Source organism: Taudactylus pleione, unplaced genomic scaffold (assembly GCF_031769625.1).
Source record: "Taudactylus pleione unplaced genomic scaffold, aTauple2 ptg000125l, whole genome shotgun sequence".
NCBI classification, from domain to species: domain Eukaryota; kingdom Metazoa; phylum Chordata; class Amphibia; order Anura; family Myobatrachidae; genus Taudactylus; species Taudactylus pleione.
In genome coordinates this window covers 3,473,549-3,499,529 of record NW_028284527.1, presented here as the reverse complement: position 1 = coordinate 3,499,529, position 25,981 = coordinate 3,473,549, and the positions used below count along the sequence as shown (strand labels likewise).

Here is a 25,981-nt window from a genome sequence, read left to right as displayed (position 1 = left end):
ACGCTTAGTACTGCCGACCCAAGAACATAAAATACAAAATAAAAGCTTAGGACTGCCTGAGCAGTCCCGTTACAAAGGTGTCTCTTGACCCTGCCGCACCAAACGAACAACTGAATGCCTATGGCTAGGGGCAGGGTATATATGGAGGAGGACCAGAGGTCTCCTGGGAGCTGAAGCTTTAACGGTTTGGTGCCTGGATCTCTCCAACCATAATATGCCCATGGTATCCCTGTGGGCCCTGAAGAAGAAATGCCACTGCTGCTCTGCACAGGGGCTGATGCCTCAGCCCCTTGCCACTGGGTTTCATCAAGAGTGAGAGACCCAGCAGCACACTTACTATTCGGTTTCCACATATTGAAACTGGAGTACATTTCGCTACAAGTTTATTCCCCTAAATACATTTTTTTTATACACAAAATCAGGACCACAGGGTCACTACTATTCTCAATAAAAAAAAGAATAATCTTGCAACCCGTGTGGGGGCGACGAGGAGATGGTGACATGGCCACAGACAGCCTAGCACATCTGCAAAGGAATTTATGATATAACGGTGCTAGATCTAACAAAACAACCCTGGGAGCACATAAAACCTGTTAAGGGGACATGGAAAGGAATTGTACTTCGTAATTACTTAAAACACTACGCAATCTTCTGAAATGTGAGAAAGGCCAACTTACTCTGCTAGACAGACTTTTGTACTGGAGGACTGGACGATTAATGTTTTCCCCTTCTCTGTTTTTACCAAAGTGACCCACTGAACAGTTTTAATGTGATATAAATCTATTTAGGGAGACTTGTTTGTACTATTTGCTATCTTTACAAAATGTGGTGCACTGTAAAAAAGGAGATTCCCAATTTGGTCATATATTTTTTGAATTATCATAAGTTGGGCAGTAGCACATCTCTAAAAATCGCTAACACAAAAAGAGAAAGGAAAGAAGTCTATCTGGTAATGAACTGGGACTGATTTTAATATAAAATATAACTTTTATTGGTATCCATTAAAAAAAGACACATATAGCTCTCAGAGACGAAAAACTCAATACGAAAATATTAAAATGTCCTTTCTATATGATGAAAGTACAAAGTGAAATCTATATATGTGAAAAGAAATATATAAATGTGTATCGATTAAAATTAATATTAATCCGCTATGTTCCCCTGATGAGAATACATTTATTCTCTAGTGGTCAGTTTGTGTATTTATATAAGGGTATATGAGTATCCTAATATCATCTCTGGATATAATAAATCTGTAGGAGTGGTATTCTGTTAATCGTTTCCAAAAAGTGTGATTGATCCAATCTTGAATAATTGTATCTAGCCTTGACAAAGCTCAAGCGAAACACGCGTTGGCATTTCACTATGTTCCACATGTTATAAGGAAAGTGATATAGAGAGTCTTATACCAAAGGATTTACTCTGGATATGCATGTTACGATCCTGATGTAAAATTGGCAGCTGCCTTGATAAGAGACCAGCATAAGATTGTTAACATGCTAATCTGAGTGTTTATGCCAGAGGCCCTGAAATAAATATATACAATGTGAAGCCGATAGCTTCAATACTTTAAATTGTGCTGATCGAGTCTGGTTATAATGTGACTATAAAAATAATTGAGCCGACATCCGCGATACACCATATAAATAACCCTGCGCTAAATACCGTGTTTCCCCGATAATAAGACACTGTCTTAGTTTTTTTTTTTGTTCAAAAAACACCATAGGGCTTATTTTCGGGGTAGGTCTTATTTTAATTAACATTGACAGCAGTGCCCCTTATGCAGGCCCCCCTGTAGCAGTGCCCCTTATGCAGGCCCCCCTGTAGCAGTGCCCCTTATGCAGGCTCCCTTGTAGAAGTGCCCCGTATGCAGGCCCCCCTGTAGCAGTGCCCCTTATGCAGGTCCCCCCTTAGCAGTGCCCCTTATGCAGGCCCCCCTGTAGCAGTGTCCCTTATGCAGCCTCCCTTATTGTAGTGCAAGCCCCCCTTTAACTGATCCCCCACCCACCAGTACAGTACGGTACTTACCTGACTCGCCGCCGTCCGGGATGCCCTCTCACTTGCGCGCTGACTGGATCTAACATGATCCAGCAGGCGCGGCTGCACAGGATCCTCACCGCGCGGGTGATGTCATGACGTCACCCGCGCACTGCATGACTGGGAACGCTGGCCTCTGAAGCGTTCCCAGCTCAAAATGGTATTTTGGTAGGTCTTATTTTCAGGGTAGGGCTTATTTAGGACCAGGTTACAAAAGTAAGGGTAGGGCTTATTTTCAGTGTAGGTCTTCTTATCGGGGAAACACGGTAGCACCCTATGTTAAACAATATCTATAAAAACCAGAGGGTGTGATTGAATGAAAATGGTTAAAAACAAACAGCCTTGATCCATTAATTTACAGCGATTGGGGTTAGCTGCAGTCTGACATTAGAAATCACTGAGCCAACAGTTATGTTTTATTGCACAAGACGGCTTAGACCGTGACTAAACCATGATTTATGGTGGGATCTCTGCATACATTGAAGTAAGAAAGCAGAGAAGGTAAATGCCGAATAAAATTAATATTGCTTTGTTAAGCTATTAGAAATTGTCAGTCTGCATCCACCAGCTTACTCCTGTTTTATTGAATAACAGTGACCAGCACTAGCAGCAGTTTGACACTATGAATCATTGACTCGATAGTTCTACTTTACTATACAAGAAGGCATAGACCATGATTCAATGATGATTTATGGTGGGATCTCTGCATAAATTTAGTAAGATAGCAGAGAAGGTGAATGTTGGATGAACTTATATTGCTGTGTTAAAACAGACATTGTCAGTTTGCATCTGTCAGCTCACTCTCGTGAATACAGACAGCTTTACGCTGCAAAGTATTTATAACAATAAACGGCTCTCAATATCCATTTAATGAGGATAAGCTGCAGTCTGATAACTATAGCAATCTAACAGTTAAATGCAATTTATCAGGCTAAGCGGCAGAGACTGTGTTTAAATTACTGTACTGTAACGATAGTACATTTATGCACATTGGAAGATGTGCTTTTATTGAATGATACGGAAGTGAATATTGAATATAAGATCATTGATTCGCACAGCTTAAGTCACATATTGGATAATCACAAACCATGACATATATATGTGGGAAAAATGATTAAAAAAACAAAACAAAACGGTCTTGATCCAAAGATTAAGACACAAACATCAGAATAATAAACAATAAGATTTATTGTCATCCACTTCGGAGTAATTACTATAATACAAGGTTTTATCTAGTGGTATGAATGATTGATATCTATTTGCAAAACTAGTTACTAAATATACATTGTGATACTTTCTATTCGCAAGAAATTTCAAAACAAATAGATACAATTATTCAAGATTGGAACGATAACACTTTCTGTAAACGATTAAACAGAATACCACTCCTACAGATTTATTATATCCAGTGATATTATTAGGCTACTCATATACCCTTATATAAAAACACAAACTGACCACTAGAAAATAAATGTATTATCATCAGGGGAACATAGTGGATTAATATTAATCGATACACATTTATATATTTTCTTTCACATATATAGATTTCACTTTGCACTTTCATCATATAGTAAGGACATTTTAATTTTTCATATTGAGTTTTTCGTCTCAGAGAGCTGTGTGTGTCTATTTTTAATGAATACCAATAAAAGTTATATTTTATATTAAAATCAGTCCCAGCGCATTGCCAGATAGACTTCTTTCCTTTCTTTTTTGTGTTAAAGCACATATTATCATAGCATTCCTCACCTCTTTAATGAACACACAGTATCGGGACAGCAGTTGAAGGGTCAGCTTCCAGAAACGATGAGCAAGTGGCGGTAAAAAGATTTGATCAGACCAGCATGCGGTCAGGCAGGTCCAGAGGACATGGGAAGCGCGTAGACAATATGTATTCCCAGCTTAAAGAAAAAAACAAAAAAACAGTATTTATTATAAAACTGTGATTAAAACACAATAGGATAGCTGCAATGCAGTTTAAAAACAATGTAAAACAACATGACGTTTGACAATGAAGACTCTGAAAGACAGCGACAACCCTGTGAGGTAGTTCCACACGGAGACATCATCCGTTGGAAGTCAAGTTTGCGAGAAACTGAGACCTCTGTATCTGGTATCTCATAGGCTGTTCGCGATGAAACTGGAAAGCTCTGAAAGGAACGACTTTCCGTCGCCAACGCCTATACGGACCCACAGCCACCACTTGGAAATCCACAACTAAACTGCCTAGAGAGTGGCGCCCAACAGCAACATCCATGGCAGACTTTACGAATGTGCATCATTCATGCGCAGGGGCCCTGCTAATCTCCACTGTTCCAATTTTAGTGTATATGGTGCAGAAGCGAGCACCGGGCGAAAGGATGCCAGTCTCCGCAAGTTCATTGAGTGCGAAACTACTAATTAAGCCCTGAAAGGAGGAAGAAGCCCTACAAGTCCACCTGTAATCTGCGTCTCGCGCAGCTGATTCTGCGTGTCACATGACCATTGCAAACCCCACCGCCGCATGATGCCTGGCACGGATTCACGGTGGGACATGGCATGGCTGGCAACTTAACCTTACAGAGGGTGAAGACCACTCCGGAGAGGAGGTAGCCAACCAAGCTTGAACCTGGTTTTCCACCAGCTTCACCAGGGTGGACACCGACCCACCAAGAGCCTGAGCCCACGCAGGTTCCACCCTGCTCAATGCAGCCTCCTAATGCCTGCGCGTCACTCCATACACACCAGGCATTCGAGGACCCCTGCACTGCACATGAAAACATCACCCCAAATGCTAGGGGAGCCCTAATACAGAGAAAAAGTCCTGCCGGGTTCAGGGTATTTTGTAACGCCTGACATCAAGGTGTGCACCTGAACTCAATGAGCAGGCAGAAATTAAAACAGTTTTACATAGGCAGCTAGTACAACGAAAACAGGTTAGCCTTCCAGGAGACCAACACCGCAGCTGTAGGGGAGAGGAGTTGTAGCTTCATGTGCTGTGCAGGCAAATGTAACAGTCCCCAGCAGAGGAGTGATGTGTGCAACTCCTGCTGTACTCACTGACTGTACCGCTGCAGGAGGGGGAGAGCATAGATGGAAGCTCTGCCTCCTCCTATCTCCACTCTCCCGGGACCCAGAATACTTCCCATTGTAAGGAAAAACTCTGGTCGTCCGGCTGATCCGGGCAGCCTGTATCGTGCAAGCTCCTCCTGCATGTGTGGAAGGGGAGCCGCCTAAAAAAGCCCGGCAAAATGGTGGCCACCATTCGGGACCACACCAGCTGTCGGCACTCTCTAAAAGGGCGACTGTGTGCGCTGGTCCCCAGCGGTCTCAACGGAGACCGGAGTGCTGTGGGGGTCCCCTGGCTGAGCACAACCCCCCACCGCCGATGCACTGAACATAGCGCCAAGCAGCCACTTCACTCCTGTACGCTGCTTGACCTAACTATAAAGAAAAATATTAAAAAAAGAAAACTAAGCTACAACAAAGAGCTGCAGAGCAGCCCTTCTAAACCGTACCCTACTACTCAGACACCTAAAGAATACTGGAATTGTGGGCTTGCAGGCGGGAGGAGCTTACTTTTTAAAGCTAGAGTTTAATTTAAGTGCCAGCTCCAGCCCCAATCTACAATCCCATTGTCTAGTGTTCCCCAGCCTTGCTGCAAGAGAAATTAAATATAAAGACAAAAATTATCTTCTTCTATTTATTGTATCTAAAAATACTGTGCAAATTTTCTCGATGGGAAAAGATTATAGGGCATGATGGGACAATAAATACAGAGTATCTATTTCCAGTTTTCTAGTTAATCTTGTTTATATCTATTTTGTCCCATATGAGGGGTCTCTGTATCTAATAATTCAGTCTACAGTACAAAACAATTTAAATCAAATCAGTTGCTTTTTGCATAACTAAATAAAAGCAGAATATACCTGAAGAATCTTCTAATGGCATAAGTAAAGCAGATTCCAGACTTCCTGCTATTTCTTTAAACCTAAAAAAATAAAAATAAAACATCAACTTTGAAACAATACTTTAATCTCTAATGAGGGTTGGTTACATGAGACAGTCATCAATATAACATGCAACCATGCCATTACAATTTACCCGAAGATGGAATTTGTCTCGTATTGCATACAGAAGCATTTTTATTAATTCTATACAAGGTGTTAACTATGTTTTGAACAATATTATAAAGGAGACTTATGTCTTACCTGGTAAGTCTTTTTCTTTGACTCCATAAAGGGGCACAGGGATGACTCTGGTGCCCAGACACTCCTCTCCAGGCTATACCCCAAACAGTAGTGAAATTACCTACAAGCCCAGGCTCCTCTCCTCTATACCCCGCCCCCAGCCGCTAGACCACAGTTTAGTTTTCAGGCCCACGGCAGGAGAAGGAAGGCCGGCATACATATAGACCCATACAAGCCATGGAAAGTACAGCTGGACCGTTCACCAAGGAAACACAACGCAGGCAGAGAGGTGCGTCAGGGCGGGTGCCCTGTGCCCCCTATGAAGTCGAAGAAAAAGACTTACCAGGTAAGACAAGTATTAAATGCATAAAACTTGATGAAGGTATGAGCAGATGACCAAATGGCAGCCGTACCGAGCTGATCAGTAGAATTCCCACTGCATGCTGCCCAAGAAGTCTTCACTGACCTGGGCAGTCACCACAACAGGGGTAGGAAGGTTCACCAAGGAGGAAGCTTGGCGAATTGTAAGCGAAGCAAGCGGGCAGAGGTCTGCCTAGTAGCCAGCCAGCCACCCACCCATATGAACATCATATAAGACAGAGTCCGACTTGCAGATCTCTCTAGTCCTCTTGACATAATGAGGAGAGCCCTCACCACATCCAACGAAGCCTCCGGCTGAGATGGATCCGTAGTCTGAAATGCAGGAACTACTATTTCTTCAGTAATATGGTAGCGGGATACCACCCTGGGAAGGTAGCCCTGGCAAGTCCTCAATACAGCCCTGTCCAAAGGGAACACAAGAAATGGGGAGCGACACAAGAGGGAGCTCAAATCCCACACCCTCCGGGATGACGCGATGGCTAAAAGAAACAGTTTCCACGTAAGCCAACGCAATTCCACCGTCTGTAACGGTTCAAATGGAGCCAACTGGAGAACTAAATAAAAGATCTCAGGGAGCCACAGGAGAAAAGAACCCCCAGAAAAAAAAGTTTGCACTTCCAATAGCAGAGCTATCTAACCCTAAACCTAACCCTAATATCTTAAGAAAGAAGAAAAAAAAGTGTCGACAATTTTTGTTTTGTAGCTCTGATCTTCACCCTAACCCTCCCATTGGTGCCTAATCCTAACCTTCCCTCCTGGTGCCTAACCCTAACCATCTGGGTAAGTGCCTAACCTTAACACTAAACCTAAAAAGAAGTGTCGACCAGTTTTGTGTCGACCTTTTGTACCTGTCGATCTTTTTACATGTCTAACTTTAGTGTGTCTGACTTTTGTCTGTGTCAAACTTTTATCCTTGTGTAACTATTAACTGTCTAACATCTGGTGTCTATCTAGACATTGTCTAACTAATTACTGTCTATCTATAGTCCAGAACCAATCCTCTCCAGGCTATACCCCAAAGTCATCCCTGTGCCCCCTAGTGGAGGAAGAAGAAAAATATATGTTGTCACAATAAAGAAGTAATTATTTTTGGCATTCAGACAAATGAATTTGAGCAGCAGGAGACAAAAACTTATGAAACAAATCCCCAAATTACACTGGGTTCAGATCTCTGTGACAGCTGGTGCCTGGAGGTCAGTGATTCCATGACCTCCAGAAGTTCCATCACTGTGCAGCTCTCCAGGTTTCGGCAGTAGGAGCCAGGATCAAGCCCCCTCTCTTTCCGGGCCGAGGACACCCCTCATGGCGGCCCTGCCTCTGGACATATTTCAATGAGTCAGTGAGCTGTAGCCCTCAGATTCCCACGGCTGAAACACTAGCATGCTTTTAAAGTCACAAATGGCATTTGCATTTGAACCATTTTGTCACAGTATATTTTTGCAGCGCACAAATGGAGTTCTATTTTAAATAATTAAATTCTTTGAAAAAGGGTATGGTAGCATGTTAAGCAGCTGCCAGCAAGTGCTATCTGCCCAGCACACTGTTATTGTTATGTGGCTTTATGGAAAAAAGTTGATTTAATCTGTTATCCACCTGCATGCAATTGAGGGGCCGGCTTTGGTAGCTATGAAAAACATTTACATTTTTACAGCTTGTCAGAGGTGGCTATCATAAGAATTCACCCACAACAAAGGGGCTTTGTAAAAAAACAAAAAAAACACCATTTAAATAAAGAATTTTAACAAAAGATTTCTCAAAAAGACCATAAAATTGAGAAATAAATACATGAACATATATACGATGCAGTTTAATAGTCACAGCAAACATGGTGCAGTGAATCTGTCATTTTCTTTGTTGATAAAAGACCTGTTACAAAAGTACAGATACATTTTTTTTTATTTATTTTTTTAGATATTCTACATATGTGCTGACGAGATAAATGTATTCAGTGTTCATTGCTTGTAATTAACCAGAAAAATAAAGATATCTCTGAAGAAGAAAAGGAATAAGCATTATGAAATCGGTTTAACTTTCACACAGCTCTTTCAGTGAAAATGTGCCTAGATAAACCCTGACAGGAGGATTTTGACCTGGAGTTAGGAAAATGACAAGCCACATGTTTACCTTATCTGGAAATACACGGGCAAATTCCACCTATTATTAAAACTGTGGTAAGAAGGATGTGCCCGTAATCTCTTTACACTTGCTTGTGACCCACACTGTCGCTCGAACTTTCGCACAAAATCCATGCTAATGGTGTATTTCTAAAAGAAAAAAAAAATTACACAAAAAGTTAATTGGAATTTAAACTATCCCCTACTTATAGGTTAAACCCACATTTTATTGTTGTTACAATACTAAAAACATTCCCCAAGGACAATCTTATTTAGCAGGACAATGGATATTGGGGTTGATGTATCAAACAGTGATAAGAGTGGAGAAGTGGCTCATATAGTCTTCCCAGCCAGCACCCCTACAGCCAATCACCACCGAGGTAACATATCAAGTACATTCTATAAAATGATATGTAGAAGCTGATTGGTTATGGGCAACTTTTCAACTGATCCACTTCTCCACTGCTTGATCTATAAACCCTATTGGTCCATGTGATAATAACCCACCTTTTCTGTGCTTTAGGAGACATATTCTGACATGGGGCAGTAGAATTTCTAACTTCCATAACCTCATTTGGAGAAGACAGAAAATATGAGATATGGTAAGAACTTACCCTTGTTATCTCTATTTCTACGAAGTCCATAGGGTTCCACAGGATACCTTGGGGTATAGGTGTGACGTCAGTCGCAGGGCACCAAAGAGTTAAGCTTTCAGCCTCCCAGGATGCACTAGGTCCCCCTCCTATACCCCGCCCCCGGGCCAAGGCACCTCAGTTAGTTACCAAGCCATAGGCCGGAGGAGGAGAAGGAAGAGAGAGAACAAAGATCTGGACACATACAAGAATCACATTCTCACCAGAGGGAGACGGAAAACCGGTGACCAGAGCAAAGCCCATCTGCAGCACAGGTGCGACAGGGCGGGAGTCCTGTGGAACCCTATGGACTTCGTAGAAATAGAGATAACAAGGGTAAGTTCTTACCATATCTCATATTTTCTACTTCAGGGTCCATAGGGTATCCACAGGATACCTTGGGGATGTCCCAAAGCAGTATCCTTTAAGGGTGGGGACGCTCCTGTGCAGAAAGGAGAATCCGCCGCCCGAAGGAAGCATCCTGAGAGGCGAAGGTGTCAAACCTGTAGTACCTCACGAAGGTATGGACAGAAGACCACGTAGCAGCCTTGCAGATCTGAACTGCCGAGGCACCACGTCGAGCTGCCCACGAAGGACCCACAGACCTAGTGGAATGAGCCTTCAGAGAAGGAGGGACCGGTAGGCCTTCATGAAGATAAGCTTCAGAAATAGCCATACGGATCCAGGCTGCCAAAGTTTGCTTTGAAGCAGGCCAACCCTTTTTACGGAAGCCATAGAGGACAAACAAAGCGTCCGACTTCCTAAACGAAGAAGTGCGGTCAACATAAGTCCTTAAGGCCCGCACAACATCCAAAGAGGCCTCACCCACGGAAAGACCCGGTGAGTTAAAGGCCGGAACAACTATTTCCTCGTTAACATGAAACTGGGAAACAACTTTGGGAAGAAACTCGGGCCGAGTGCGGAGTACTGCCCTGTTCCCATAAAAAACCAAGAAAGGGGGTCTACAAGAAAGAGCCCCTAACTCAGAAACACGTCTGGCCGAAGCAATGGCCAGAAGGAAAACAGTCTTAGCTGTTAGCCATTTAAGATCCACTGAGCCCAGTGGTTCAAACGGCGGTCCTTGGAGAGCCCTCAGGACCACAGCCAAATCCCAAGGCGCCACAGGTGGAACAAAGGGCGGCTGAATGCGGAGAACACCCTGCATAAAGGTGCGCACATCCGGGATTGTAGCAATCCTACGGTGAAACCAGACAGATAGGGCCGAAACCTGTACCTTCAAAGAAGCAAGGTGAAGCCCATGATCTAGTCCCGCTTGCAGGAAGGCGAGAAACCGAGACAGACGAAACTCCCGCGGTGCATAACCTCTCGGTCGACACCACTGGAAGAACGTATGCCACACGCGATGGTATATCCTCGCGGAAGACGGTTTCCGAGCTCGTAACATGGTACGCACCACAGAGCTGGAAAACCCCCGGGACCTCAGCATGGCCGTCTCAACAGCCACGCCGTCAAAGACAGCCGAGTCAGGTCTGGGTGAAGGCAAGGACCCTGAGACAGAAGGTCCGGTCGTAGCGGCAACCGCAGAGGACTGTCCACGGACAGACCCTGAAGGTCTGAGAACCAGTGCCGTCTGGGCCACGCGGGAGCTATCAACAGGAGCGTCCCTCCTTCCTGTTTGAATTTCCGGATTACCCGTGGAAGAAGGGAGACCGGAGGGAACAGGTATGCGAACCGGAACGTCCACCGGACGGACAGAGCATCCACCAGAGACGCGCCTTCGTCTCTTGTGCGAGACCCGTACACCGGCAACTTGTTGTTGTGCCGGGACGCCATGAGGTCGATTTCTGGAAGACCCCACCTGTCCACCAGTAGTTGAAAAACGTCCGGGTGCAGGGACCATTCCCCCGGATGAACGTCCTGGCGACTTAGAAAGTCCGCCTCCCAATTGAGCACTCCCGGGATGAAGACCGCTGATATGGCCGGAAGATTGCGCTCCGCCCAAACCAGGATCCGAGAGACCTCTACGAGAGCCGCCCGACTGCGAGTTCCTCCTTGCCTGTTTATGTAGGCCACGGTGGTAGCGTTGTCCGACTGGACCTGCACCGGGCGACCCTGGAGAAACCGCTGTGCCTGCTGGAGAGCATTGAAGACCGCACGGAGTTCCAAGATATTTATTGGAAGCTCCGCTTCTGTCGGCGTCCACCTGCCCTGGAACAAGTGTGGACCCGAAACTGCTCCCCAGCCCCGAAGACTGGCGTCCGTTGTCAACAGGACCCAATTTGGAACCCAGAACGGACGTCCCTTGTTGAGGTGGGTCGTCTGTAACCACCACGTAAGGGACAGGCGAACCTCCTGGGTGAGCACAATCGTCTGGGACTTCAGAGACTGAGTCAGCCCGTTCCACTTGGACAGGATCAGGTGCTGCAGAGGTCTGGAGTGAAACTGGGCGTATTCCACCATGTCGAACACCGACACCATGGAGCCCAGTAACCTCATCGCCGAGTGTAAGGACACCCGGCGGCTGTGCAGGCAACTGCGCACCCTTGACTGTAAAGTAGAGATCTTGTCCTCCGTCACGAAGATCCTTTGCTGTCCCGAGTCCAATAAGGCTCCAAGATGCAGAATCCTCCGAGACGGGATTAGAGTGGACTTCTGCCAGTTGATTAGCCAGCCGTGCCGTTGCAGCAGTGCAATGGTCAGGTCCAAGTGGCGTAACAGGAGCTCTGGAGATCCTGCCACCAATAACAGGTCATCCAAATACGGTAACATGCGGACTCCCTGCAGCCGCAGAGAAGCCGCCATGACCGCCATCACCTTGGTGAAAACACGTGGTGCTGTTGCCAGGCCAAAAGGTAACGCCCGAAACTGGAAGTGGTCGCTGCAGATTGCAAACCTGAGGAACTGTTGATGGCGCAAAAGAATAGGGACATGCAGGTAAGCGTCCTGTATGTCCAATGACACCAAGTAGTCCCCAGGTTCCAGCGCCAGAATGATGGACCGTAGGGTCTCCATCCGAAACTTCGGGACCCGCAAAGACTTGTTGAGTGCTTTGAGGTTGAGAATCGGACGATATGACCCATTGGGTTTCTGTACCAAAAATAGATTTGAATAGAAACCCTGGCCCCTCTGGGAGAATGGAACAGGCACTATAACTCCAGCCTGGAGCATAGTGTGCAATACCTTCCGCAGCTCCGTAGCCTTGTTCCGGTCTGATGGGAGACCCGTGGTGAAGAAGCGAGCCGGGGGTCTGTGCCGGAAGGAGAGGGCGTATCCGTGGGAAACCACCTCCAGAACCCAAGTGTCTGTCGTAGTGGTCGACCAACACTGGGCGAACTGTAGCAGGCGGCCTCCCACCCTGGGATCCCCCAAAGGGAGGCCCGGACCGTCAGGCCGCAGGCTTGTCATCTGGCTTGGGGGCCGGACGTCTGGTACTCCATGCCTGCTTCCGGGGCTTGACCGATTTCTTAGGGCCAGCCTGTCGAGGAAACGACTGTGGTTTGGGCCTGCCCTGGGCCCTAGATGACCGAAAGGACGATGGTCCCGAACCAGAAGGAGCAGCGGCCGACGGGAGACAAGCAGATTTGGCTGCCGCCAGCGTGGCCACAATCTTATCCAGATCCGGACCGAAGAGAACTTCTCCGGTAAACGGCAACGCTTCCAGACCTTTCTTAGAATCTGCGTCCGCCTTCCAGGATCGCAGCCACAAGGTGCGACGAGCAGCTACCGCTGCTGAAGAAATTCTAGACACCAGAGTACTAATGTCTAGAGCCGCCTCGTTGATGTAGGTGGCCGAATCACGGAGATTGCCAATCAACTCCGCCTGTTCAGCCGGACAGTCGGATTCAAAAGAAGCCTCTAATGAATCCGCCCAGCGCTCCATCGCTCTGGCAACCCAGCAAATGGCCATAGCCGGCCGTGCTGCCCCCCCTGCAAGGGAATAAGCGGACTTCAGGCAGATTTCTACCTTGCGGTCCGTAGCATCCTTAAGGGAGGACATGGATGGCATCGGCAATGTGGCACTACGGACAAGACGGGTCACGTGAGAATCCACCTGTGGAGGGGATTCCCACTTAGCAAAATAATTATCCGCGAACGGATAAGCCACCACCAGGCGTCTCTGCGGTTGGTATCTTTTGCCAGGTTGTTTCCACGCCTCCTCTAAATGGTCCACCAACTGACCCGAAAGAGGAAAGACTGTGGCATCGCCCTTCACATCTTTGAAAAAGGCATACTTAGATTTAGCCGCTGGGGGAACTTCGTCCTCAATCACCAAGGCTGTGCGGACCGCCCGAATAAGTCCAGGAATATATACTTTGGACTTAGCATCAGCGTCCTTAGTATGGAGAGGTTCCTGATCGTAAGGATCCAGAATCTCCCCATCATCAGACGTCCCTTCGTCATCCTCATAAGGAGCGGACAGAGACGCCACCGGCCTTTTATGAGGCCGATCACAGACTCCCCTTGCAACACATCCGACAAGTGCTGTACAGAACTCGTCAGGGAGTTAACCCACGCTGGCTCCTGAGAACCCGGGAGCGGGGAAATAGGGAGACTGTGGGGTACCACCAATTGTCGTGGGAACCCCTGCATGGGTGACGACACCACAGACTGCTGGGACAAACCCATCGGAGTAAACGCGGGCTGCGGAGCTAACTGGCCCACTAAAGCTGTTAACGCCTGAGCGAAACAAGCCCAGGGCGGCTCCTGTACCGGTGCTGTAACCGTAATAGGCCGCGCCATGGACAAACACTGCCGGCAAAGGCCCTCCGCGCTACCCTCCCCCTCCGCTAACGGTACTTTGCACGTGGTACACTGTAGCCGGAGGGGAAAATCACTTTCAGACATGATGGCACCACGTATGTGACCTCTCTCACCAATTAAGTATTAAATAGGCGAGAGACCACCTTGCAGCACCGCACCGCAAGGGCTTTAGCAGAAGAACAGGGACAGTAATAAAGCTGACAGTTTAGAGAAGAAAAGTTACAGGCAGCGCTAGCACAGTCACATACAATGCAGAGAAATAACAATTCCTGCACTAACAGCGCTGATTACTCAACTACACAGACACAGGGCCTGGTAGGACACAGCGCTGCATACACAGACCTGAGCCACAGCGGAGGAGAGGTATGCGGGGGGACCCAGACCACGATGCTTCCGTCCAGCGCTTCCAGCAGCGTTCACCATGCGTTCTGGAGAAGATGGCCGCCGAGGAGCAGAGAGGAGGCTGGCCTGGGGGAGGAGCGCTGCCACAGGACCAGTCGGCAGCATGCAGAGAGGGCTGTGTGCAGCGGGGGAGGCGCCGGCTGTGAGACAGGGAAGGCGCGCTCCCCTGGCATGCATTTAACCCCTGGGACGCCGCAGCGCTACCGCTCTGCTGCGGTCCGCTGTCCCAGAGGGTAGTGGAAGCGCAGGTTGGTCGCCTGGCTCCACGCTGCAGCCAGTCCCCAGGGAGCCCCCTGCCTGGGGACTTAGGACCATGTGATCAGCGGGGACCCACCGCGGGACCCCGCTGCTTACCTCTGTCCCCCTTGAATCCGGCCATGGTCCGGAGCATCTGGGGTCACCGCTAGCTGTGACCCCAGACGCCCACCAGCATCCCCGGATCAGTACCGGCGTTCTGGTACCGGCGGGGTGTAGGGAAGACAGCATGGACGTCAGGACTGACTGTCCATGCTGTTCATCCAGATGTGCAGCCACAGCTGCATGAAGAAAAAGCTTCAGGGGCTCTTCTAGCCCCCACTCCAACAGGTGCACCCGACTCCGGCCGGGCACCAAACTAAACTGAGGTGCCTTGGCCCGGGGGCGGGGTATAGGAGGGGGACCTAGTGCATCCTGGGAGGCTGAAAGCTTAACTCTTTGGTGCCCTGCGACTGACGTCACACCTATACCCCAAGGTATCCTGTGGATACCCTATGGACCCTGAAGTAGAAATGAATGGCCAACAGCAATAGCAGCAGCTGTTGCCACGGAGACAACTGGCACTAAATGGATATATTTTATTTTTCAGACATATAGTAGATTAAGAGTTGGGAGCAAAGCAAAAAAAAATAAAAAGTACATTTTGCACTGTAGGTGGTGCAGATTTAAAACATAGATTTAGATTTAAAAGGGGGGGGGGGGGCAAGCTAACTTCTGAATTACAGTGTAAAATTAAAGCTGCCCAGTATTTGTGGGCTACATGCAAAAGCAGCCAATACTACCCTGCATGCAAAGCAAACATATTTGCATTGCAACATGGTTTGCCCAGGGGCAAAGTTGCTTTGTTCCCAATTCTAAATCAGACCCATAAACTTCAGCTATGTCAGAGTGATCATATTAAGTCAGGAATGATAATTTTTACTTATTTAAAAATAAATCTCTGGGCATTCATGTAATCACAGGCGATTGTGGCTCCGCCCCATGTGATGTCACACAGAGGGGGCATGGCTTGCACCAGGCCCGCGAATAATGTTATATATATCAAAATAGCCCTCTGTAGAAAAAAGGTTCCCCTCTGATTTAAAGGTTCCCCTCTGATTTAAGGTGACCTGCACCCTAAAATGCATGGAGGAAAGAGTGTTGTACACTGGGGGGCTAAATGCTCTAATAATTTCTACATTGTGACTTTAATAAAGGGTTTCTTAAGAGCAGTATGCCAGGATGCAATGAACATGGCCTAAAGCTTGCCATAGGGACTGACCATAAGGGGTAGATTTACTAAGGCCAGGTACAAACTACAACAATATTTGCATGATGTGTTCTTTCCAGATAAATTGGAATGACAAAATGTGCATATCCGGCAAGGTGTATGCACAATTGCGTGCTACCACGGGTAGTACACAATATCTTTTGGTTGGCAGTGCTGTGACAATATTAAAATTGAACCTCTATACACACCTGCCTATACCTTCTAAGGATGATGCTAATTTGCGTACGCAGTCATACAGTGAATAAAGACTTAGACCTGGAATCTGTGGTTCCAAAGCACAAGTGTTATTCAAGTAAAAGTTCAGACAGTTACACGCAATTGATCCAGACACAATTTAGGCGCAAAAGGAATTATACAGACCCAAGTACAGTATACATACGCAGCGCTTCCGGTACCAGATGCTAGGCATCAACAAGAAACCCCTCAGTCAGCATTCAGCAAGAAGACTAAAGACCCAGTGTTGGAGCACACATATTTATACCCCCCTAGAATAGACAGGACAATAGAGAAGTTTGCTGCTGAGATCATTGGTTCCCAGGGGAGAAGCATCTGTTACAAAGCATTTAACAGGCTGGTTCAAATAGACTCTCCCTGCCTCTAACAGCTGGGTGTCTTTCCCTTCCCGCCCCCTGTAACATCCTAACAGTTGTTCATGAAATATACATTTTGTTGCTTGTAGCCTCTGCGATCCATAACTCGAGAATGCATGATGCGACCTCCCCACCGATAACACCGGAATACTGCAAAAAGAGTACACATCAGTACAAAACCAAACACGACTTGTTTAGCATGTATAAAACCTTAGTTATCAAATATCTTTATTTCACAGCGTTTATATTAACTGAATAAACTTAAATCTTATATCTTAAAGCTAATGTAACCTTGTAAGTGAATATGTAAATGTGTGAGTGTACGGGGTTTGATATGAAGACGCTAGTTAACTGGGGACAGATGCGTGCGCATTTAGCTACTAAACAGTATTTTCATTCGGGGTCTTAAGCATAATGTGTGTATGTGAAATAGTGAAAGATGCAATCGCATGATGCTAATAATTGTGCATTCGCTACTGGGCATCATGTTAGCAGCTCAATTGTGCGTAATGTACGGTGTTTATGCATGAGATTCCATCTATGATGGACTTAACACACATATATATATATATATATACACACACACACACACATCATTCCTCACTCACAGTTTCAGACTGCAATGCAAATGTGACCTCCAGCTGTGAACCTAAACCATCCTGTCTGGGTATGAAACTAAAACCTGTTTGGATTCAGACAAATCCAATTGTGTAGATCAATGCCTGGATTATATTATAATTGCCAACAGGGATTCCTAATTTGTATGTAAAACCCTCGCAGTTTCTGGTGCATTGTCTATTCTATTTAGATTATCAAAAACATTGCCATCTGTTCTTAGCTCGTGAGTTGTAACTTAAGGTGACGCTGGTCGCAAAATGGCGTTTTAAACTGATCTTGTCTCAGCCAATTATCCAGCTTTGACAGTCCACCCTTTGATAGCGAACAACATGCTATCACAATCTGCTATTAGAATTTAATTTAGGCTTACATTTACATATTATTTAGTGTTATTATGGGATGGCACAAGGTGTTTCTTAATCCATCAATAATGTGTCTCTGGATGGGGACATAAAACTACTATTATACGCACAACGTGGATCTTGGAAGATCATGTGAAAGGTGTGGGAATGCACCAGTCTTATAAAAGCAGTCTTGAAGGGGAATTGAGACTTTACATTATCTGAGGTGTTCTTATAAATAACATTTCTATAATACATTCTATGCATGGCTAAATATAATACATTAAATGATGGTATTTCCTAGCTCAGGGTTGTAATGCAGTTCTATATTTACCTTGGTATTCATACTGGCCACCATCATAATTTCATTCTTTCGTTTTACTCTATTTTAAAATTTTCCACACTTCAACACAATAGGAACACACCGGACACATATGTCAATTACTATTATGACAATTAGTATAAGGGTTAGGAATTTGCCTATGCTGGCGATCACTTCCTGGACCCATTCCCCTGGACCTGAGAACCATTTCACTGGGTTCAGCCATGAAACCCATCCTTCTATCTTCTCCCCTTCTTCAGCCACTGAAGCGTTATGGTTCTTGCGAAATTCCCACTTTAGCTGCAGAATTTCATCCATCTTCCGGTCTATCACCTCCTTAGGGTCGCTGGTATCATTGGTGACATAGGTGCAACATTTTACTCCAAATTGGGTGGCTAACGTTACGCAATACCCTCCAGTAACAGCAGTTAAATAATTCAACACTAGCCTGTGTTGCACCAGTTCTTTCTTGTACGCTTGCAATTCTCTCCCTGTATACCTGAATGTGTCATTGTACATCTCGGTTATATTATCTATCAATTTAGCAAGTTCCTGAATATATCCAAAATTTAATGTACCCCGAGCAATCCTGGTGGGATCCAATGCGACTAAAACATGAAAGCCAGTTGTCTCACTGATTAACTGAGCGTCTTTATGCACATCACCAGGTATCATGTTTCTTTTGCCTCTGTGTTCATATTTCGTGTGAAGATATGGTGATGGTATGTTTTTTTTACGTATACCAAGCATTTCAACATGTGTGAGGGTCATAAATTCTGGAAGTATTCTTCCCAAATAACATAACAATTACAATACTAAAATTGGTCAGCCACTCCCCTGATTGGCATTGCACTCCTCCTCTTGACTCCCCTCCATCAGTTCTGCCATCAGCTCACATTTCCTTTATCGGTCCTCCATCACAGACACTGAGTATCCCCAAACAGATCATCATGACAAAAACTCACCTTTTTAATCCTTCCGGCACAAGCTAGCAATCGACAGGTCCACATTATCGGCCTTGTATCTCCACCGGTTGGTTAACCTCTCTATAGTGAGTGGAATGGACTCACGTATCTTCCTCGGCCACCCTTTGTGGATGTGGTATCGTCAGATACGGACCTTTCCACCGATCAGTCAAACAACCTGAGCTAAAAAAAATTTGGGTCATAACAAATTCTCTAGGTTTGACATCATGACAGCTTGCATTAAATATGTTAGTTAATAACACTTTCAATTTCTGTTATTCGCATTCATCTTCGTGAGACCCTGCACAGTAACCTCATTATCATATTTTCACATGAGGCTGCCTGTTTGAACAGTATCTTCAAGGGGGGCAAATAAAGGAAAAGACAGTCTGGGATAAACTTAGTGTTGTTACCCATCACCTTACACATGTTCTTGGAAACATCACCTGTAAGATAAATCCCCCCATCATTTTTAATAATTCTAGGGATATAGTATCTGCATACAGGTTCCTGCAATTAAATCTTGTTATTAATAGCTACTGCTCTAAATAATGCCTGGGCCACTGGGTTGGATAATATTCCAAGTAGTCGACCTTAGCCTGGCATGGCTGCCGTTTATCCTTATCAACCTTGTGTCCTGTGAGTGGGAGACAAAGCACAACAGTTTAATATCATTTAAACATGACCTAAATACAACAATAAATCGTCCACATTCTACACTAGAACAGATCCATCGGCAGGTTGAAAAGATTGTAAACAGTCATATAAGGCCTGGGAGAAGATACTGGGGTTGCCTATGAACCCATGGGAAACCAGTGTTCATGTGTGGTGTTCTTTACTTTGCAGTACTTACTTATGTGTCCCGCTTGGTTGCAGTTAAAACATGTTTTTGAACGGGTTGGATGAAAGGATTGTTGTGGGAGTTGAGCAAGAGGGAAAGGTGGTGGGTATGGGTAAGGATGTGGAGGATAAGGGTATGGTGGGAGGTATGAAGTTTGTGAGTAGATGAGGCCTGTAGTTGTGAATGATATGTGGGGTAAGGATGTGTTTGCTGTGGTGTGGGATTGGTGAGGACGTGTAACTGTTCAGGTGAAGGTGTGTGTGTGCATGTGTGTCTGTTGGCTGTGATGTTATTGTTATTCCCTCCAGAGCTTTGATACTGACAGCCATTAGTTTTTCACTCTGGGTCTCTCTCTCTTCTTTGTGATATTTTTATCATGCTCTATGGCAGATTCTATGAGTGTATCTATTGTGACTCCCCTCCAGCCAGGTTGTAAGGTCTGAACCCGGGTTTTTAAACTCTCCTCCTGCTTAATGGTGAAAATTTTGTTCCAGTTTACTACTGGAAAATATATACCCAATTGAATTACAATGCGGGAAATGTTACCTTGGTTTACTTGGTCTGTTAAGGGAACGGCACCATCCAATACACAATCCGTGATAAATTTTGTCACGTCGGTATTGCGTGGTAGACAGGCCCTTACCACCACACGCCAATCTTTATTAGTGGGTTCATGTGAACTACCCAAATTTCTCAAAAATCTTTGACATTTGGCTAATTCCTTTTTAGGATCGGGGAAATCATTTATGATGGAATTTAGTTCTGCTCTTGTCCGAGGACAATGCATTACTACTTCCCTCGTGGGCACTACACCGTTTGCATCTGCATTTCCATTTGGAACAGTTATTGTCCGAATGGGATGCAGACCGGTAGCGCTGTTACCTTTGACCTGGTTACCTGGCTGGGGGTTTAGTCTGCTGCTGCTGCGTATGGTATGAACAACTTCCTCTACGGGTGCAGAGAGCATTAACACTTCCATTGCTGTTACCGATGGAGATGGCGGCACCACTCGTGATTGTGGTGATGCAGCATCTATCATTTGTACAGCATGGGAAATGGCAGACATTACAATAGGCTCATCAGCCACATTTTCTTTATAGTTGCTTAAGAGAGGGTACAAGTTGCCTGTTAAATTTTTATGGGTATTTTTGGTAACTGTACTTGCACCTCCATCCAAATAAGGTGGGGGGAGGTGAGCGTGAACTGCAGGCAATACTCTCCACGACGCTACCTTGCCACACGGGCGCGCAATTTTGCGGCTCGCCCGTATTGCAATTCAGCGTCGCGGATGTATTTTCTGGCAATGTGCTCACAACGCTAGTTTGCGTCGTTTCCACATTCTTAAGCCACGCATCCCCTTCATGCTGCCACACTTTTAAACATTCAAAATATTTAACCTTTTTCTCTCGGGAGCGCATCAAACTGATGTGATCCCGGACATTATTTAATACATCCTTATCAAAACTACCAATTCTGGGAAACGGTCTAACACTCTTCCTCGTCATATTAAACCATAAATCTCAATACCTTATTGCATAAGTACCGTACTTAGTATGCATGATACGACGGGCCGATCCGATCGGCGCCTCCATTAGCAGCACATCATTGTCTAACATCTCTACTGTTTGCGCGGCTCCCATTCTGAGACAACTCCTACACTTTTCAATAAAGATTTAAACTGGTGAAAGACAATCAAGATACTTTCACTTACCTGTGGGCGGTTTAAGTCGGCGGCGCCAACACACCTGGATAAGATTTAGTAAGGCAACTTCCACACCTGGATAAGATTTGAAAAAGGCAACTTCCACACTCGGATAAGATTTAGTAAGGCAACTTCCACACCTATGAGAGTTTATATGTCGGCTACTCTCACGCACCTCTCTACAACAAAGACAACATGTACACCTGCTACTGTGTATAGAACGGTAAAGCTACTTACCGAGCGGCTAGACCAGTGTTGGCTAACCTTGACACTCCAGCTGTTGTGGAACTATATATCCCAGCATGCCCTGCCACAGTTTTAGCATGCCCTAATAGCAAAACTGTAGCAGTGCATGCTGGGTTATGTAGTTCCATAACAGCTGGAGTGTCAAGGTTAGCCAACACTGGGCTAGACTAACCCTTGCACCTAGCCCTTAAAGGTCATACGGTACCCTTAACTTTGTTCAACAAATATTCACTGTTACACACTTTTTTCCTGCGCAGAAAAATAAACGTTAACCCAGATATTGGTAACAATTGAAAAAGGTAAACCTCAATGGCTTTGTTAAAACACGTGGCAGCAGAACCGGAAGTGCGTATACGCTATTGTGCGACCAGCCACATAAAAAAAATAATGCGACTACCACACAACCGTATAATGACTTTTTAACTGCGTACGCAAAAGTGCGTCTTTTCTTTGCGCAAAACTGCGACTCAGCCGCATACTCAATACTGCGGCACCCCTTTAAACGCTAGGTTCTATCAACAAAGGAAAACAACCTTTTTCCTTTCTTGTCCCTGGATTCTAGTCAGCTTCCTTTGCTCACACGAAAACGGATAGCGATTTTTCAGCACAAAGCGGTTGCAGGAAAACCTTGCATGTGGCCACTCCACCCTTTGCTGAGATATCGATAGCCTTATGTGCCGTGTGAGTAGGAAAGTGACTTCATTCGATGAGCCCCCATCTGACGATATTAAAATTGAACCTCTATACACACCTGCCTATACCTTCTAAGGATGACGCTAATTTGCGTACGCAGTCATACAGTGAATAAAGACTTAGACCTGGAATCTGAGGTTAAAAAGCACAAGTGTTATTCAAGTAAAAGTTCAGACAGTTACACGCAATTGATCCAGACCCAATTTAGGCGCAAAAGGAATTATACAGACCCAAGTACAGTATACATACGCAGCGCTTCCGGTACCAGATGCTAGGCATCAGCAAGAAACCCCTCAGTCAGCATTCAGCAAGAAGACTAAAGACCCAGTGTTGGAGCACACATATTTATACCCCCCTAGAATAGACAGGACAATAAAGAAGTTTGCTGCTAATGTCATTGGTTCCCAGGGGAGAAGCATCTGTTACAAAGCATTTAACAGGCTGGTTCAAATAGACTCTCCCTGCCTCTAACAGCTGGGTGTCTTTCCCTTCCCGCCCCCTGTAACATCCTAACAGTTGTTCATGAAATATACATTTTGTTGCTTGTAGCCTCTGCGATCCATAACTCGAGAATGCATGATGCGACCTCCCCACCGATAACACCGGAATACTGCAAAAAGTACGCATCAGTACAAAACCAAACCTGACTTGTTTAGCATGTATAAAACCTTAGTTATCAAATATCTTTATTTCACAGCGTTTATATTAACTGAATAAACTTAAATCTTAATGCTAATGGAACCTTGTAAGTTTATATGTAATGTGTGAGTGTACGGGGTTTGATATGAAGACGCTAGTTAACTGGGGACAGATGCGTGCGCATTAAGCTACTAAACGGTATTTTCATTCGGGGTCTGAAGCATAATGTGTGTATGTGAAATAGTGAAAGATGCAATCGCATGATGCTTATAATTGTGCATTTGCTACTGGGCGTCATGTTAGCAGCTCAATTGTGCGTAGTGCGGTGTTTATGCATGAGATTCCATCTATGATGGACTTAACACACACATACATACATACATATACACACACACACATATCATTCCTCACTCACAGTTTCAGACTGCAATGCAAATGTGACCTCCAGCTGTGAACCTAAACCATCCTGTCTGGGTATGAAACTAAAACCTGTTTGGATTCAGACAAATCCAATTGTGTAGATCAATACCTGGATTATATTACAATTGCCAACAGGGATTCCCAATTTGTATGTAAAACCCTCACAGTTTCTGGTGCATTGTCTATTTTTTGATTATCAAAAACATTGCCATCTGTTCTTAGCTCGTGAGTTGTAACTTAAAGTGACGCTGGTCGCAAAATGGCGTCTTGCAGATTCTTGTTTCTAAAATGGAGTCTAGCTGCCATTCGCAAAGATGGCGTCGCGCACGCTTCAATTTTAAACTGATCTTGTCTCAGCCAATTATCCAGCTTTGACAGCTGCACAGCCAATCAGAAGATATCGTGTGCAGTTTAAATTGCACAGCGTGTACGGTAAATCACAGATAGTGCGGGACGAAAGGAATTTGTCCCGACCATTGTACGGATTGTCGTTGTAGTGTGTACTCGACCTAAAGCTTCTAAAACAAACAAGTGGTGGAGTTGCCCATAGCAACCAATCAGATTCTGTCTGTCATTTTCTACGATGGAATAGAGAAATGATAGCTAGAATACGATTGGTTTCTATGAGCAACCAATCAATACTTTTCATTTTTAGAAAATCTACACCTCATTCCCTGGCAAATAATAGTTTGCCAGTAATAAAGTACGGAAGTTAAAGAAGCAATAATTTGCAATTTTACTTTTATTGAGAAATTAAATGCAATTTCAGGCTATACTTTCAAACTCAAGTTGATTCCTTTTCTTTTTGCCACTTTTGGTCTCGGCAAGTTACTAGCAGACTAATGCTTTGAATTCTCTGTTATCACCTCATAGAAGTACATAAAATCTTTGTAAATCTGCCAGACTAAACATTAGATTCTGCCAAGGGCAGTTTGCAGTAACAATCACTGCTTTGGTGGTAGATCGTTCTTTCTTCTGGTTCAAAACATTTAGAATTTACAAAAAGGTTGGACACAAACAGTGTATATTAGCTCCAATATCACCACTGGAATGGGTATGTAATACCGGCTGTCGGGATGCCTCCGATCACAATACAGACAGCGGCATCCCGATGGTTGGTATCCAAGACAGGGGTCGGGTAAGTATACTTAACGTCCCCCCTTCTCACCGCCAACCCTCCCCTTTTGTAGCCTAACCCTCCCCACCCCGCACCCTAACCCTCCCCGTTAGTGCCCAAACCTAACCCTCTCCCCTTAGTGCCTAACCCTAGCCTACCCCCCTAGGGTGTCTAACCCTAACCCCCCCCCCCCCAAAAAAAAACCTAACCCTGTTACGCTCCCAAAACCTAAATCATTTTAGTGGTCCTTTTATTATACTAATATTTCTCTTGAACTACATTAGTTAATTACACACATAGATACAACAGAAAGGAACTTTAAAGCCAGGAAAAACTAATGTTAACAATACTGTAAGCTAATGTTGCACCTGATGGAATATGTCCGGGTTCCCTGGGTTGAAGAGTGATGGCAATTTTTCCTCTAACCCATGTGATATTTCCGGCCACACCGAGTTCACTAAGAAGTCATACCCGGGAACCATATCAGCCTTCTCACTGCAAAGCAACAATGACATCATCACTTCATCTGCCAAGTTTTATTATTATTATTATCATCCTTTATTTATATGGCGCCACAAGGGTTCCGCAGCGCCTTACATAGTACATAAACATAGTGCACAAACATAGTACATAAACATAGTAAATAAACAGTTGAGCAGAACAAGAAAACAGTGTCATACAGTTTAAGACACTACAAGACAAGTACATGGTATATAACCACTGCTGCAACAGAAGCAGGATGGCAAAAGTCACGGGTTAGGTGCTTTTGAGTATAGAGCAGATAATATAAGTAAAGAAAGGATAATCACAAGAGGAAAGAGGGCCCTGCTCGTGAGAGCTTACATTCTAGAGGGGATGGGCAAACAGACAGGGGTGACACGGATGGGGTAGACAGTGAGCATGGGACAGAGGGTTAGGCTGACAGATGGCTGGATTCCTATTTTACAGTATGTGTGGAAGTCATTTGAATTAAGATTTACGCCACTGACATTCTACTTTAAGAGGCAGTTTTTGTAGGTGTCTGTGGAAAGCCATGGCTGTTATGTCAGTTTACGTGAAGTCTGACGGGGAGCTGAAGCCACTTCATGAAGGGCTATTTAGAGAGTTTGGTTAACGTATAAACCAGCAGTCTCAGGTAAAAGTAGTTATTGTAAAGAGATGTTCAGATGTAAAATAATAAGTTGTGATCAAGTGTGAATTCTATAAGGCACATTTATTGATTTGGAGGGTGATGGGAGACACGTGAGGTTTGCAGGATATTTATTCCATAGTAAAACCGCTGTGTGTGTGGGGGGAGTGCCTGGATTTGGTGATATGTCACCAGATAATAAAAGCAGGAGGATGGAGAAGTAGATATAGTTGTAGGTGTGTAAAAGTTTTTTATAGTGACACAATGAGGCTGTAATAGTCAATTTTTGATGAAAAGAAAGCTCATTAGTTTTTAGAGGAGGTGAGTGACTCAGTGTGCCCAGAGAGGTGAGATGCAGGGAGAGTTAGGGATG

General features: G+C 45.0%; 1 protein-coding gene and 1 pseudogene across 1 annotated transcript in view; both read right to left on the bottom strand.

Moving 5' to 3' along the window:
* Positions 1–25,981, bottom strand: part of COG2 (component of oligomeric golgi complex 2) — a 112,550-nt gene that overhangs the window by 43,631 nt on the left and 42,938 nt on the right. Inside the window, exons 9-12 of the mRNA XM_088472493.1 lie at positions 24,848–24,974; positions 8,715–8,854; positions 5,949–6,010; positions 3,790–3,941 (exon numbers count right to left, since the gene is read on the bottom strand). Coding sequence (XP_088328619.1) covers positions 3,790–3,941; positions 5,949–6,010; positions 8,715–8,854; positions 24,848–24,974 — 481 coding nt within the window. The remainder of the gene's footprint in view (positions 1–3,789; positions 3,942–5,948; positions 6,011–8,714; positions 8,855–24,847; positions 24,975–25,981) is intronic.
* Positions 4,290–4,389, bottom strand: LOC148523899 (U6 spliceosomal RNA; annotated as a pseudogene).